The following is a 17,690-nucleotide window of genomic DNA, read 5'->3' on the forward strand; positions in this document are numbered from 1 at the left end:
ATTGCCAAGAAAAAACATGTACAACTTCAACTAAGCTATAGCCACTAACATGAAAGAAACTATTCTATGTACTTGTAAGTTTCATTTCTAGAACCACCCTACAGTTCAGAGTAAAAACAGCCATTTGGTAATGACCCAGAACATTTTAAATGCCTCCTTTTCAGTGATATGTAAAATTCTATCATTGGTATGGGTTTACATTTGAAATTGCCAAAGGAACCAGTTCTTGGAGATTTCCCTTCCGATTGCATAGTATAAAATTTTAATTAATTATTTTAATCCTCTTTCAATGTAATCCCTAGACTTGGCTTTACAAATCACTCTCAATTTTGCAGCTCAAACTCACTTCAGAAAACCAATTTTCCCATTTATAGCTGAAACACAGATTTTGAGCAATTTTCACAGACACAGCCATTACAGTTTAGTTGAATCAAGCTGTGAACAACAAAGATAACATGGATATTTGTAATCATGCAGAGCTAGACCTTTCCATAATTCAAAGAAGAAAAGTTCATTGTCCGAAAGTGAGGTCTGTTGCATGGGAAGTGAGACAATTTATTGATATTACATCTCTGTAAAAATGGTAGAAGCTGTTCTTGGAAGGGCTTCCTAGAACATACTGAAATAGTATCAGGAGATGGGGTTTTTTCCTTGTAAATTTACACATATTTAAATGCTACCAGAGGAACAGGTAGTTTGTAGTCTTGAACAATTACCAAGCTCCGTGAAATAATAAATAGTGCTTCATACTAAAGTATCCACTTGCACTCCAGAGTTTCAGTGTTTCTAACATTATCAGTTAGTTCAGCCTTTCACCAGGGGCGTGAGGAGAGGCAGTCCCTTCACCCTGCTTTACAGATGGGGACACTGAGGCATAGTCAGATTAAGTGCCTTGCCCAGGACCAATCTGAAATTCTGAAGAAGGGTCACGATCTCCCAATTTCTAGCTACCCATAACCAGATAGCATCCTTCCTCTCTTTGCAGTTTTAAGATACTTGTGGTGGCTAATTCACTGAGAGAATACCAGATCAGTCCTGCTCTCCTTGAAGTGAGCAGGTGTTTTGCCAATAACTTCAGTGGAAGACGTTCTCTGTATTCATTTTTTGCCTTAATACTACTATGACATAAGGATCACAAAGCAGAACATGGGCCAAAGCCGTGCAGTGCCATAGCTAATTAAAAATTGTATCACATATGTTGGTTACTGCTTCTATCACACTAGCAATGTATCAGCAAGCTAAAGAGTGTACCTCTTTGTGTACAACAACATAAAAGTCAAATTCAGAATGCAAAGCAATGGCAAGAAATGAAAATAAAAAGTCAAAGAACATAGGAATATCTGTGCTGTACACATGTAGTTTTTAACAAGACCCAAAGAACTGCGCAGAACAGACCCTTTGCTGTGTCTGACCCGTTTCTGCTGGGTTGCTAAATGCTAAACCAAAATCCAAGCCTCAGTAAGATGGGTTCTATCTATTTTTCCAAAAATTTTGGCTTCGCTGTCATTTTTTCTATCAGATATGACTTTGAAGAACCCAACAGCAACATGAAATGAAAAAAGCCTTCCCCATCTCTCTGTCACAGAAAGCAATATTAAAATAAATTTGGTGGGGAGTAAAGTATTGGGTTTGGGGTTTTTTCTCCTACTTGCACTGTGGAAAATAGTAGATAAAGGCAAGGACAAAGAATAAACCTCAAGTTTACTTACATTCAGATCTCTCATGTTTATAACTCTGAAACAGAATACACTGTTGCTATTTTTGCACTGGTTTAACAAATGAAGAAATCAAAAGCTAATCAAATACATAAAATCGATTCCAAGCAGTTAACTTCAAGACTTTCTGACCTGCCATAGTAATCAGTTCATAATTACTTAGTGTCCATCCACTGCTGAAATAGCTTTACCACCTATTCTAGTACAGTCACTCGCTTTTTAGATCCCGGTGAATCCCTGACATAGGCTGCTGTACCCTGCTGCATCACATCTCAAGGTATCTATTGGTTAAGTTTGCTGGTGATGCAGGACCTAAAAGCCACTGATTCCTTGCAAAAAGCCAGAGTTAAGGACCCACAAATTTCTGGTTTAATAGTTTAAAAACTTAATCATATACACAGGCACTCTTTATAGGGTCCCACTGGAGGCTGCAAAAGTCAGTGCTCCTTGCCAGATATACAAGACTTCAATTTATGCCAGTGTGTGCTATGGTGTTTAGACACTGGTTTACAAAGCATAGAAATGCATTGAGCTGCAGTGAAGAGGGACATACTTTGGAAGGAAGATTCACCTCCTCTCTAAATATTGTACGCAGTGGAATCAACTTTCTGTATGATTTACAATCCTTTGGACCCATTATTGCCTAGTATGTAAATGCGTATTTATAAAGTTACAAAATTATTTACAGAATGTAATATAGTTTCAAGCTACTCCTTGGGAATGAATTGAGCATGGAAATTCTTGAAAAGTCAGGCACTTCTTAAAACAAGAATTATTTTTAACAAATGGAAAAAAATCAAATTCCTGAAACACCTCTTCACGGTAGTTACATGATCCATCTGCTATACATTTGGCCACCTAACTATTTAAAACCCATTTCTCATTTTTCATGAGCTTCATAACAGAAAAAACTGTGGGAACTAACTCTTCATTATTGCCTCTATACACTTTAAGAAACCTGAAATGGATGGGGACAAACAGATGAAGAACTAGTTTTCAAAAAATATTTTGGAGAGAGATAGAGATTAGTATAATTCCATACTTAAGGAATCCTAAGGGATTTTCAATAGGAATATGGTCTTAAGGTGATTTTAAAATCATGAAATATTGTACGATTTTGGGGTGTCACAACAGTGTTAAAAATCAGGACCTAAACCACCTTTCTGCCACACCACTTTGGTGTCTGTGGTTTTTACATCTGTTGGTATTAAGGGCCACCCAAACAGCAGATGTGTAACATAGGGTAGTCTATCCACTCAGAACCCCATCGAAATCCCTGTCTCATCTCCCATGTCTTGCGCACAGCCAAAGCAAAAATTTCCCCCAAATAACAGGAATCACCAGATGCTCAGTTTTCTCACTGGGCATGGCAAAACATTTTTCATCAAGGATGTGCAAAGCTGTTATTCTCAACAGATTCTGCGGTGTTAACCACGTTTACCTTAATGACTTGGCCATCTTGAAACTTTCTTCTAATGAGCAAGTCAGTATGCAATTCATTTACTGACCCATATAAATCTCATTTCAACAAGTTAAGTTTTGCATTATTTATTTATGAGAAAAAGGCAAGTTAAAAAAAACCACCATTGTGAATGAGTACTTATGCTCAATTTGCATGCCTACCCTTTAAAACAGAAAAATTTAACTTTAAAGTATTTTGATAAGCAAAACAAAACCTAAATATCTTACTCAGTCCTGGGTTATGGTCAAAATATTAACTGATGAAAAGGATGTCTAGCACAGGAAGTGTCAGCTACCACTGGGCACACTCATTCCATATAGCACTGTGACAATCTACAGTGCTATAGCTAAATAGCATTATAGTAAACAACCCCAAGCTAATCCATTTCTCTTTGAACACACGCTGCTTTGTAAATTTGCTTAGCAGACCATCTGAAGCGATCACAGAGAACTAGCTAGATGTTATTTACCCCACATACTTATTTTCAAAATTACATCTGTCTTACTCAAAACAGCGGTGTGCCTGTACCCTGTTATAGGGGGGCAGTAAGTGACCAGAAGAGAGATCTGCTCCGTCAGCCACAACAGCACACTGAGCAGGAGGGGATGCTGCCCTGCACTCGCTCCGGTTAGTGAGCAGTCCTGATCTTAGCAAACCAAACTTTCCCCTTTTCAGAAAGCCTTCAAAAAAAAAAAAAAAAAAGCTAACACTATTAATATACTAGCATACTATATGATCATGGGTGTCCTGCGCCGCCCCCCCCACAGCCCCCGCCATGATGTAGTAAAATATATATAATATGCCATACAACTTGGTGTTTTATTACAAGAGATTACTTTGAGTAACTGGAAACCACTCATGTTAATTATGCCACTCTCACGTGGAGCTGCACAGAGCATGCACATGGCTTACACAAAGGAGTGGAAGCATGAATTAACACACTCTCTTGTGATAGGACTGAGTCTTAATTTATACATACCAGGCACTGACAAGGAAAGGAGCACTCCTTGCTCAGAACAGCTGTCCAACACAACCATTTTCTAGTAGGTCTGAGTCAATGTGCAACAGCAGATCTATGGCTTCCAGACCATTAACGTACTCCAGACCTGTTAATATCCTTCATATTATCTCACACTTGTTCTCTTCCTACTTCCTACTACCATGACCTTCATGTCAGTGAGATATGGGAAGCCACTGAGATTTGTTTGTGCACAAGAAATGCAAAGTCAGGACTGTAACTGATTTACAGCATCCTTGGACACAGTACTCGGAGCCTCTCAGTCGTATACAGGTTGAACAAGGTCAGCAAAATGAAGTGACTTCTGCTAGCTCAGAAAACTTGCTGCTTTCAAGCTCCCTCAGACTTTTAGAAGCTGACAGCTAGCTCTTGTGCAATGCAGGTCTAAAAAAAGTACATTAAAATGTAATTAATTCTTTAACAGTCAGGCATCTTGAAATATAACAAACACTGTAGTTAGCTTTGTATGTATATCCTTTAAACGAGACAGTTCTGCCACTCAATCCAATGTTGTTTTTTCTATCTTACATTATCTTACATTTCTTACATGTCTCACCTTCTCAAAGTTAGTCTGAAAAAGAAATGATCATTACTTATGATAGTTTCCTCATGTCTATATACAGGATTTACATGCACTTCTATCAAGTTCTACCCATAATATTACTAGATACAAATATTATTCATATTTCTAGATTGAGTGCTAGAGCTTCTCTCAAATCCAGATAATATGTTTTTCTCAAAAAATGACCATCAGAGTACCCTCTTGTCCTGTTAAAGTTACTGTTCTACTGATGTTAATAATTGTCACACATAGTATACCTACAGAAAGTGGTCATTACACACATACCGAGAAGTAATTTTACGTGCATTTCATTTGCAGATGTTTCTACCGATGATTTACAAATCTGAAGACAAATAGTGGTCAGAACAACAACATTTTTGTACACAGACAACCGTATTTCCACCTAAACATTCAATATAATTGTAAAGAAAATTGGGGCATTTAGTACAAAAACCTTAATGACTAACTTTTTATTAGTAAAAATGGTATGAATATATTCTAATGCAGTTATAACTTTAAACAGGTATACCTTCCTCTTTGAAATCAGTATTGAAAAACTCTATTGTAATTGTAGCCATACAAAATGTTTATTATATTACAAATTATTTGTACACTATATTTTCACTTTATCATTGCTTTGTGCTCAGAGAGTATAAATATTACAGCATGATTTTTCTTTCCTGGGAATGTCCTTACTGTCTTGATTTAACCTTACTTTGTACTGAAAAAAATAAATAATAAAAAAAAAATACAGAAACATATTCCAAACAGAATAGAAAGCCATTATGAATGAGGAATGTAAGATGTCTTTGTGAATAAAGTGCACCACAATGGTTTTGGAGTGATGGTTCAGGGAATATTCAATAGACTGCACATCACTGATAACCATATCAAACAAAATTAATGTTGAAAATCTATCAGGTCTTCCTCAGTATTGTGAAGAGTACTTTGTTTAACTTTACTGAAATGGGTTTTCTTTCTAGGTGGCTATTTAGATGTTTATACTTGAGGGTTTTGTATTTTTTCATTTTGTTTGCACATAGGCATCAAACCCTGTACACCTACATAATCGCCAAACTTGTTAACTTCCAGTTTGGCAAGATAGATGCTTCATCATATAAGGCATGAGACTTGACCCTCGCACATTTTTTGTCAGAACTACTAAATCATTTAAATTTAAGATAGGATACAGCTTTACACACAGAGCGAAATGTCCCAAAGATGCTGTTTAAATCCGGTATGTCCTACCTCTTGTGACTCCTCTGGGAATGTCATAATGTCACCCTTCCCCACTACAGGGCTTCAGCACTCCCATCCATGTGATTGCTGCTGCTTCCATACTTGCAGCCTTGGGCTAACTCTGCAAAACCACAATCTAAGATACAGAAATTGATTTCACAGTACATTTCACTCCCATTGCATAGAAGGGCCTACCTACTTGCAAAATTTCAATGTGCTAAAAAGAAGAATCAAAAACTGAGGTAATAAAGCTGATGCAAAGTGTGGCTGACCATTTAGTGTAGATGTCACTTACCAAGATAGATTAAGCCAGTTATGAACTAGCTTATGCTAAATAGAAGTAAGCTGCTCTTCAATTATGTCTGCATTTATGTTACAGTGATTTAAATGACTGAAAAATAAGCAGAATATTGTCCAAGGGATTCTAAGTGAGACTTGCACCTATAGACAAACCCTATACAGAGAAACTCAGCCTTGCTCTCAGTGTGTGAAGTTCCCACTGAAGCCAACCAGAACTAGTCTTTTTATGGCACACTGAGTTTGGCCCAGTATTTTTAAGTTGTTATTTCAAAGTGTGATATTCTTAGGCAGTTATTAATTCAACACAATTTGGATGTATTGTATTACACTGGTAAGATCCGTATTATTTAGCTGACAGGAAACTGAGACAGCAGTCTGTCTTTACTAGACTGATATTTATATTAAAGATTGAGTTTCTTTGGTTGTTTCATATCCAAGTCACCCAAATGTATATTTGTGTACTCCAGACATAGCGTGTTCATATTGATCATTAAAATTACTAGGGTTTTTTTTCTTTTTTTTTTTCCCCCACTTGGTTTATGGAAATTTTCTGACTATAGCAGACCAGTCACTTATATAAATATACAGCACATATATACATAGAAATTACAAAAATACATTTTATTTATATCTGATTTTTAAATAATAAAAATGAAATTTCACATTTCTTGAAAGATTAGCTAGCATTCCAAAAGCTTCTGCAATATTTAAGGTATTGGAGCAGAAGGTATGTGGATATTCTAGGATAACTATGTATCACAATCTCAGCCAGGGTTTGTAATATAATTATTTGGGGAAAAAATAACTCTGCTTTAAGAGTTTGTGCTTCATCAATTTCTTCTTTTATCCCCTATTCTAGTCTCCTCTTCTCTCTCCTCCTCTCATTTTACTAATGGCCAAGAAGCTAAACCAAGTTCCCTTTCTCACCTCAGTAAAGACCAAAGAAACTCAGGGAAATGAAGTGATTAGACAAAACAGCATAAGCAATTGAGGATAACTAAATAAGTTACTGAAATGAAGGACATTACCTTTAACTCCAGTTGACATCAAACATGCCTAACACAACAAATTTTGCAACAAATTCAGTTCCTGAAGCTAACTGCTGAAAGAACTGAAAACAATTGTTCGTGACCTCTGACTAGTTTATGCAACTGCAAAAGATAAACTACTGTCCCACTCAACTGGTTTGATTTTCTTTTGGGACTGGATTCATACAACAATGCAGCTGAACAATTAGTGACCTTTATCTTGCACAATGTAAAGTCAGCATAATTCCTGGAAATGCTCTCTTTTTCACAGAACATTAGTATTTTTGTTAATCCATGTAACTGTTTACTTATTTACATGTTAATATAATCATTAGGCCCTCTACATTCCGAACTTCCTAGGTGTGCATTCACTGTTCCAGCGTAATCAAAATCAACTGCAGCTTCAGGTAGCACTTTCTGGTATCACTTTAGTAGATATTGTTTAAGAAAGAGAAAAAAGCACTGTGTTAAACAGAGGTTTTCTTGTCCAAGCAGGTGTATTCATTATTCCAGTTCAGAAAGCCTTGCTCAAAGGTCTCGGGTTTACCAGCTTCACATGCATTCAGAGTGAAAAGCCTGAATATAGAGCAAACGCAAATAACCTTTTTTCATTTCTCCTCAAAGCTTCTAGCACCAATATCTTTTGTTGGCTCTTCGGGCATTGTATTCTCTCACGCTGAAAAAAAATCTTGTCTATAACTCATCAGTAGCATCGAGGGACAAGGTAGCCACCAATAATCAAAATATCATTCACCTTCTTCACAGTCGTCTCTTCTTTCACTTCTTTGTACTGTTAATAGGATGAGGAGAATCGGGGCTATTTACAGGACATTTATTTGTATTACTTACTCATCTCAAATTCTTTTGGTTTGAATACAGTCTCTAGAATGAAAAGGCTGAACTGGCTCTGCATTGCTGAAATCAGCATCCCTTATACAATGTCCTGCAGCAAACAAGTAACATGGTCACCGCCACCCCTACTGTGGCCTTTAGCTAACCATGTTCTACTGTATGTTCTTCTTTAATCCAAGTTTTTGACATGCAGAACTTATTTTCAGCAGCTCTACATTTGAGCCTGCAAAGAAACATGGTGCAGACACATTCAGCAGCATCTCTAGTGATGACGATCATAATACAAGAGCTAAGTGACAAACAATTGCATATGATCAGTCTTATCCATATGAAACAGGTACCTGGCAGCATTTCCGTAGCCAGCAAGCAGAATTACATATCTTCAGAGTCCTGTTGCTCTACTTTAAGTCACTTCATACTATTGACTTTTCAGACAGAGAAAAATGCCATCGTATTGGCACAATTCACAGCAAGTTTGTAACTCAAAATTAAAGGAGTCACTTTCTTGGCTACCCCAGGTTGCACGATACACATACTGCACACAAAAGATACTAGACCTGGAATTCAAACATATCCGTTTGCTTCTTGGCCAGTTTAGCAACTTCTTCTCTTATTGCCTTTACAAGGGCAGCTGTAGAAATATTGGTGAGAGGCGCATCAGATGGGTCATTTTCTGTCAGGCTCTGCTGCGAAGCTGCAGTGGATGGCAAAGGAGCTTGTTCCAGGCTGGGATGCATGCTGGCTTGCTGGCTGTACTGGCGAGGAAGTCGTGAAGGAGAGTTGTGTTGATAGCGGGGCCTTGGATAAGCCTCGATGTACCCAGGAAGCGGAACCTGCAGAGTGTTGTAATTATACAAAATTACGCAGAACAATTGATCCCCAGTGCCACCTGCCAGGTAACACAAATCTCCCCGGGGCAGAATAACATCTAACAGATAGGATCACAGGAAAAGAACATAAACCTCATGATTCTAAGCATCCATTTACAAATGTCTATCTTGGCATGGGCCATTTATGAATATATCTCAAGGTACTGGGTACTCGGCTCCCCAGGCGGTGGGAGCAAAAATGCCTAGCAGGGAAAACATTGCCTGTCCTAATTTATCATCACTACAAAATATCAAAGGGAGATGTCTTTTCTGAAAGCGTGTTCTCTGCTTACTATTCTTCTTAAACATTTCACTTTTAAACAAACAGTACTACTACCATTTCAGGCCACCAGATAGCCTAGAACAGAAAAGCAGATTTTGCTGGTTTACAGCCACTGTCTCTGGACTTACTGACCCTAACAAAAACTCACTAGGATCCAGACAAGAGGGATAAGCTCAGATATGCCAACCTGGAAACTCAACACTGAAGAAGAGGCTTGACTTCCCAGAAGTATCAGGATTTCTGGCCACATTTAACAGAATCACATGGGGGATTACCAATCGTACTCTATTGTAAATTCACTGATTTCAGCCCCAGCTTACACTGGCTAAAACTAAAATAACAACATGGGCCCTTTAGTCACTGTGAGATATCAGTTTCCTTTAGAAATCCATGAACCTTGATACCAGTCTTCATAGTCCTCAGAAATTTTTAATGCATCGAATAAAAATATTATTTATTTATGTTTTGCAAAAGTCTATAAAACAAGAGTCTACAGCCCTTCATTTTGAAGAAGGCTTTATGTTGTTACAGAAGACAACCCTTAACCTATTACTAGGAAAAGATAATTTCTCCTTGAGGAAAAGCTTACCAGCTGATCATTCTAGTCCATGCCAATGACAAGTAAGGAAAGTTCAGTGATGCTTTTCTATGAACTGAGTAACTCAGAAAAGTACACTTAGCTACACTATACTCAGAATACTACACTTATAAGCCAGCTGATGTGTTTCCACAATATTTAATCACTTAAAACTTTGTAATTCTTTTTGCTTAAAATGGGAAAAACGTTTTTGACTTTCCAAATACATTAAGGTCTTATATAAGGCAACAGGCAGGTGTCTCGGCTAATTTTTTTATTTCAGTCAGGCTGAGGTGTTAGGTGCTTCACCCACCAGGGATAAGGCTTTGGTGGGTATGTTAGAAGCAGAATTTCAGAATTTTAGATTTCTGCAAGCAGACTGAAATGGCAAGATGTGAAACATCTACCAGTTTTATATACCTTCCACGGAACATGGGACCTCAGCATGGACTTCAGAATGACAGCTTTGGAATTTTGCTTAAATTCCATTTTGAATCTGGCCCTGTGAGAGTTTAACAACCCCTTGGGTGCTCTGAAAAATCTTGCCACTTCAGGCATCTAAGAACCTATTAAAACCTGATCACTAGGATTTATGCGTGCTCTATATGATCTCAGATATCCATCAAGTAATGGAGAGAATGTCAAACACATTCAGTACGGTGTGATGAGACAAACCTAGGAAGCAGTCATGATATGAAAGTGATCACTAAATGCAGTCACCTCTGTTTAGTTCACAATAGATTATTCAAGACAATTTTAGTGGTACAACACTTGAGCATGCCACTAGAGGCCACCAGGTTACTACTTTCACTAAGCAGCATCTACCAGTTTGGAAAATAAGTGCTTTGTCAGAAACAGTTGTTTTCCCCTACAAAACTTAGTGCTTTAACACTTACCATTTAACTGAGAAAATAACACACTACAGTAAATTTAGCTCATAAGATCATTCTCTGTTGTCAAATCTCCTGTTTCTTCTGTTCCCTTCTTCACAGCTAGCAGAAATGCATGAAAAACAAACAATTCAATTTTCGCCTTATAGATATTAAGCCTCTCTTCTTACTAATCATCAAGAAAATCTTGGAAGCATGGTCAAGTTATAGTCTAGAGGCTCAGAAACCAAAAAAGCAGCCAGAAACTCAAACCCTGATTATTATTTTAGATCTTTATTTTTTGCAGTTTTATGCAGGCTTTCTGACTGTATTATGTTGCTAACACTATTAGTAGTTCCTCTAGTAATGATTTTCAAATAAAGACAATTTTTGGCAGCGTTTGGGAGGTGCAAATTCATTGTAGAAACTGCAGTGGTTTGTTTTTACATTTTTCTCCTCTTCTCCTGCAAACTCACAGGAGGGCTTAAAATCTGAGTACAAGAAGTTGATAAAGCTCCACAATGGGTAAGTGAAGTTAAAAGAAACATTTGTTTTCTTTGAATTCTAGATTGCCAGTTGTTTTTCAGACAGTTTCTCACATCCCTCTACATTCCTCTGTGTAGGGTCCACCAGCACTAATTGCTCTTCCTACCTCCTTCCCTGAAGACTGGGAAACCTACAACAGGGTTACACTCTGCTCCTTCCAGAGAAAGGAACAGGGGGCTGGAGACCTGCTTTCCAGTCTGTCCAGTTTCTTTTCAGTCTCCACTTCTGACAAGTGATATCTGACACTTTTTTTCATGGGACTGCAGCCAAAGAACAGGGATACAAAAGGGGAAAAAAAAGTGGAACACAAGTAAATTCTCCTGATTTGTTTTGTGGGGTGTTTTTTGTCTTCCTAAAGAAGTTTTAAATGATTGTTCAGATACAAGAAGCCTCCTGGATTTAAAATGTCGGTAGGGTTAAAAACAAACAATAAAAAAATCCAAACCCAAAGAAAACAAAGAAAAAAGGGGGAGAAAAAAAAGGAAAAAGAAAAAGTTTTCAATGCTTTAAATGGCAGCTCTGGGAAAGGAATCTGTACAACAGCATCACAAGCCTCCAGGTGTCAGGGGCACATCAACAGATGTACTCAGCTTACAGATGAACGTCTTTTTTCTTGACAGTTCAGCCTACAAATTCAGACTTGCATCTGACAGTCGAACTGAATTCTTTCCCTTAGAGGCATCAGGAGCAGTAATAAAGATCTGGCAACAAATAGCTGCCCCCAGGAACATTTATGTGATGGTGGTGTCTCTTAGCTGCTCAAAGCCAACTTAGACTCAAATGCAATTCACTAAAATGTTCCGTTGATGATGTGCACAAGGAAACAGAATCTACCTCCTAGTTTTTAGCTGAATTGGTTCTGCATAAATACCAGCTGTGAGCTCAAGCAGCAGACTTCCTAGTGGAAAAAAAAAAAAAAAAGCTCTACAGTTTAGAAATTGTTTTGAACATTATGAACTACTGCAATTCATTTTAGGATATTTCAACTTTATTTCTTTGAAATGTAGGTATACTTTGGGCAAAAAATTACAGCTGCCCCAGACTAGGATTTTGAAATTAATTATTTAATTTATAATCTGTTACTCCAGCCTGCAGGAGGGACTTGATGCAGCAGTGCTGGGAGCCAGGATCTGGGACCCAGGCTGTCTTGAGAGAAGCCTCCAGGAAGGAAAGATAGTTCCCAGCTTCCAAACACCACAGAAGTGCCTTGAGAGGCAGCATCACCTACTCCCGCCATACCCCTATCCAAATATTTAACCTCTGTCTTGGGAACAAAAATTGGTACCTAACCCACTAACTTTACATGGGTGCCAGCCCCTAACCTAGTGAATGATTTAACTCAGTAAAGATTTTGCTTATAGTTTATGGGATGGACAGCTAAATTATCTGTGCCCTCTCTTAAAGCTTTTCACTACTGGAGACTGGTCCCATTTAACAGAAAATTATGCTGTTCAGGTTCTTTGCTGATCACTTAGCATTGCTTAAAACCCCTCCTGTGCAAATCAGAAAATACAGGTAGGTAGAAAAGCAAGGATGCTTACTGAGTCTGCCCACTGCCCTGGCAATTCATTCTCTCCAGCATAGGGCATCCAGGCTTGGTTCCTGTATGCTGTGGGTGGTGTTGGGATAAAATAGCCTGTGAAGCCAGGTCGGTTTGCTGCTGGTATGGCAAACACTGCTGGTACGGTATTTCCTATTAAGAAAGAGAGTAGATATAATTAATAGCTGACATTTTCATTATAAATTAGAAGATAGTGCTTATGAAGTAAATGGAATCTGTGGTGGTTTTTTTCTTGCGGTTTTTTTGTGAGAATGTGATGACCATTGGTTAGATGTAAGGCTCCCACCATCAGACTAGAAGTTGTCTATAACGCTAGGAAATACTGGAGAAGGTAAGATCTGCAGTTGTCTGTATAATCATGCACAGCCTTCAGATAAAGATATGAGTACTTTAGTCCTTAGGACTTGGTCCTTGTAGCAACTGATCGTCATCAAAACTTTGAATCTTTAGAAAAAAAGGCTTTTTTCCTCTTATGTTTTCTTCCTTGTACTCATTTTTTAGCTGATGTTACCATGGGTTTCAGAGTAAATCAGCTTTCTTTTCACAGTTTACACAGTCTGTCTTAACATCTCTAGGCACAAAACCTACAAAAATGCATGAGTGATACATTTAAAAGGCTGTAATCTCAATAAACCCGTCATAAAACTTCAATGCTTCTGTAAAAAAATACCAAAGCTCTACCTGCTCAATTCCTTTCCCAGGAATGGTCTATGACTGCAATGAGTGATGCCACTAAAACTTAAATAAATATTTCCAAAGAAACTTGTCAACACCAAATCTGTTTTATCATGTTTTCATCAATAGGTATGCATAGGGATGTCCAGGAAGCCTTCTACTAAAATACCACTATCATACTCCACATTGGGTGGGAGAAACCAGCCTTCCTAGTATGAGGTTCAGCCAAATCTCTGGATATGGTTACGCCTGCTCTGAGGTAGAGTTTATCCCTGCAGCTGGCAGAGATGCAGAGAACAATGTGGTTCATGCTGCAGTTACTGAGATTATCCACAAGATATAAATAGGCTGTCTGGAAGACTAGCATCTCACTGTGTGCTCTCACTCTTTCCCTTGAGAGATGCTATCATAACTCCATGTATTTGCCAAGTTTAGAGTAAAACACAAACAACTGGCTTGTCCAGTAAGACTTCCTCTAGTGTCTATTTACATGTGAAGACAGACACCAGCACTGTAGCACTGCTACACTAAGGTCATAAAATCCTCATTCCTAAATCCTGGGTGGTAAAGCTCTGTATCACTTTTATCAGTTAGTAAACAAAGCATGTGGATGGTATGATTAGAGTTTTTAGTCATAATACATGGATCTGTATCTTTTCAGATTCACAGAATATAGCAAAAATAACGTCATATATATGTGAAAGCAGCAGAGCCAGTAAACCCCATGAGAACCCAACAAAGTACAACTGGAGCATTTTCACTGAGGAGTGGAAGTACAGTAATGTTGCATAGATAGGCACTGACACTCTACTAGAGTCAATGCAGAGAAAATACTATTCCTCTCCCTTCCAACTGCACATGATTTGAATATTGCCAGGACTTGTTCCCAGTAGATATGATACCACTGTGTAAGAGGTGCTGACAAAACCACAAGACACAGGCATTCCACTAAAATTCATACAGAGCATAACTGACAGAATTAGTATCACTTACTGGTGCTTCAGATACCTGCCCCCCAGAATGTCATTTACAGCCCTGCTACATCCTCACTCCTGAACACTCTGCCAGGCGGTTATGCTGCCTGCTCTGATAGGTGCCGGGGACACTGCACAGGCACACACACACACAGAGACTCAAACGGTGACACCCATCCTCAAAGCAGCCTCCACAAAACCAGAGATTTATAGGTTCTCAGTGACCCCCATGCAGTCGGCCAGAAGCTACCAGGTATGTAAAGAGGTGAAAAATATATGTTGTAGCACAATTGTCTCCGGAGCAGAAACATATAATCAGTTTTAACACTATCTCAGGAAAAAAAAAAATATCGGAAAAAAATTGGAAGAAACAACGAAGAATACTGTCATCCAAAATACAGACTAAAACCTTCTGTTATGCTTTCCATTTATACAGGGTTTTCTGTTGTTAGGGACTAAGTCCTAGCTTTCATTTTAGCATTGGATTGTAGTGCCTTTTCACCTCGGTCAGGCAGAACGCTGGAGTCGCTTGACCCTCAGAGAAGCAGTCACCATGGAATTGCTACAGACCGGTGGGATCTACAACATACGCCTGCACAGCAGGTAGCTGCAGGGTGTCTCACAGGACCTCTACCCCAATTCCTCCAGCCCCTTGGTTTGGAAGAAGGTGAGCTAACGGAAGAGGGGTGGGAAATCCTTGTTTTCCCCAGGTCATAACCAGCACAAGGATTGCTATTTTAAATGAGTTTGCAAGACTGGAAATAAGTATTCTTCAGACATGTTCAGAGAAGAAAGTGCTGCTCCTGTAGATGACACATGGGCTTCTACACCAAAACACTCTCTTAATCAAACTATGGCAAAATCAGCTACTCTTCAAAATGAACACTCAGCTGATGCAATATCTTATTCCAAATTCTTACCACAACATCATTATCTTACAGCTGATGTTGATGGGCTGCATGAGAGTAACATTAGGCTGTTTCATGCCAAATCAGCACCTTCAGCAACGTTTTTTCATGGATTGAGGCAAGACAAATTTATTTTCATTATCAGAACATTAGAAATCCTTGTATTATCGTTGCAGGTTTCTCACAAGTCTCCTTGTCTTCCCCTGTATTACAGCCTTTTGGAGCATCCATCATATATGGAAGTTTCTTGCAACTAGCCCCACAATTATTCTGGCAAACTCCACAATGTACACAAAGGTCACTTTGTGGTTTTGGAAATGCAGCCACTCATCAGTGGTAGCACAACATACCTGTTATTAACAGACAGCAAAATCACTGAAAATGATTAATCAAGTGTATCCCACAGAACACAGTACTGCAGACATGAAGAGAGACTTCTTGGTAGCAGGCATATTTTATAGCTTCAAATTCATTAAAATGGAAGGGTAAGCATCTGCTCTTTTCAGATTCACATGCACCATTTGCAAAGTATGACAATTAGTAAAAGTAGAATGGCTCTTTCAGACCTACTATATTTAATTAACTGACAACAGATTTGCATATCCACATTATTATTCTCAGCACAAGATGATGAATACAATGCAGATAGCTATTACTTCTCAGAAAGCCAAGATCCATTGGATTCTGTGATACTGGGCTTTAATAATTCAGAGTCCTGATCAGTGAGCCAGCAGAATGCCATACCTGAACAAAGACCATCTGGTACATTACTGGTGGATCTTACCTTAAGAAATGACCATTTCCTGGTGCTCCTGCAGGATAAGTGGTATTTTACAATGTAGCTAATGTGCATTTAGAAAGGGGAAATCCTTTGTAGGTCTCCTGCTGTTGCACCAGAAAAAAATTCCACCTAATACAGCCTTTCTCCAAATAATCATCTGTGTTTACTGTATCCCATACATTCATTTACATTGCAAGTTGGGTCTGCATTATTTTTTCACCTGAGTGAAAAGCTGATTGATCAAGTGGACCAACAGACATCGGAGCTCTCGAACCTGCTGCAAAAGATGTCTGATCATGATGCTGGACCTGATCTGCCCCACTGGACTCAGGTATTCTCACTTTGCTGCCAATATCCGATGTAGACCTGTGCATTAAGAAAGAAAAAAGTAGAAACTTTTGTCATTCCAACTGACAGATCAGATTCATAGCCACATATGTGCCTATTAGCTACAGTATGACAAGCCAGCTAGGTACGAACTGTCTGATCTTGCTCCAGCATGACAGTAGCTTGGATAACAAATGGAGAACAGTAAGTCTGGAGAAGTCTGAGGACAACTTCTTCAGCCTAGTCGCTGCTTTGCCAAAGCATTTTATTACCATTTTACAGAGCCTTCAGTTGCTGCTTCAAACAAACACCTGTGACATGCAACACAAAAACTAGAGCTTTTCAATCGTTCATCAGCACAAGGCTATATACAAATACCATATTACTACAGTATATATGACACAGTATCTTATAGTAGGAGACTACTATACTAAATAACATTAACTGCACTTGGAAAGTACTAACATCTTTTGAAATGGTGTGTCCTAGTTGCTTTAGAGCTAAAACTTAATGGATGAACAAGAATATGACAACAGACATGTCTATATCTTGAGTGTTTGGACACAGTTATGGTATCATTAGCAGCCACTTGGAAAAGTTCCCAGTGCTCCACAGTGACTCCCAGCAGGCCTGTGGTGCCTCGGATGGCGGCTGGCACCAGCAGTACCCACCAGCACAGCACTGAAAACCAAACGAGTTCGCCCACCACAGAAGTGTAAGAATTCCTTGCAATGCATTTTATACAGTGCCTTCCTGTGAGGAAGAGGCAAAATGTATGCACTGAGCTAAGGCAATCGGGCTTCTGCATGCATCTGGCTTCAGAAATGCAGCTATGAGATACCTGAAAGCTGGGCAGAAATCCTCAGGGCCGGGCTACTGAGAAACAGCTTATAATTCATAAATATCCTGCTGCAAGCCCTTACCAGGGAGAATGACAGCGTGAATTGTCTACCACGCACCTGCCATACAATACACCATTACGTGCATTGAGGCAAAGTGTGTTTTAAAAGAAATCTGAGCCTGGATTTCCTGATTTTATTGAAACTGATTAGCTAATAGAAGAGAAAATTCACTGTGATTCCTTTCCTTTTAGTGTTACAATGAAATAAATCCAAATGTGTTTCTAATTTCACGAATGTGTCTT

General features: G+C 38.6%; 1 protein-coding gene across 3 annotated transcripts in view; it reads right to left on the reverse strand.

The window, feature by feature from the left end:
• The window catches only part of KIAA1549L (KIAA1549 like), a 137,275-nt gene continuing 119,585 nt past the window's right edge, over nt 1–17,690 (reverse strand). For 2 of the 3 annotated variants that reach the window (XM_037403159.1, XM_037403157.1), the window contains 3 exons: nt 16,440–16,585; nt 12,862–13,013; nt 1–9,009 (listed from right to left, as the gene is read on the reverse strand). In XM_037403159.1, coding sequence (XP_037259056.1) covers nt 8,728–9,009; nt 12,862–13,013; nt 16,440–16,585 — 580 coding nt within the window. In that variant the 3' untranslated portion in view covers nt 1–8,727. The remainder of the gene's footprint in view (nt 9,010–12,861; nt 13,014–16,439; nt 16,586–17,690) is intronic. The other variant, XR_005106585.1, reaches the window with a different exon arrangement.

The sequence above is a fragment of the Falco rusticolus genome, chromosome 10, assembly GCF_015220075.1.
Source record: "Falco rusticolus isolate bFalRus1 chromosome 10, bFalRus1.pri, whole genome shotgun sequence".
In the NCBI taxonomy this organism is placed as follows: domain Eukaryota; kingdom Metazoa; phylum Chordata; class Aves; order Falconiformes; family Falconidae; genus Falco; species Falco rusticolus.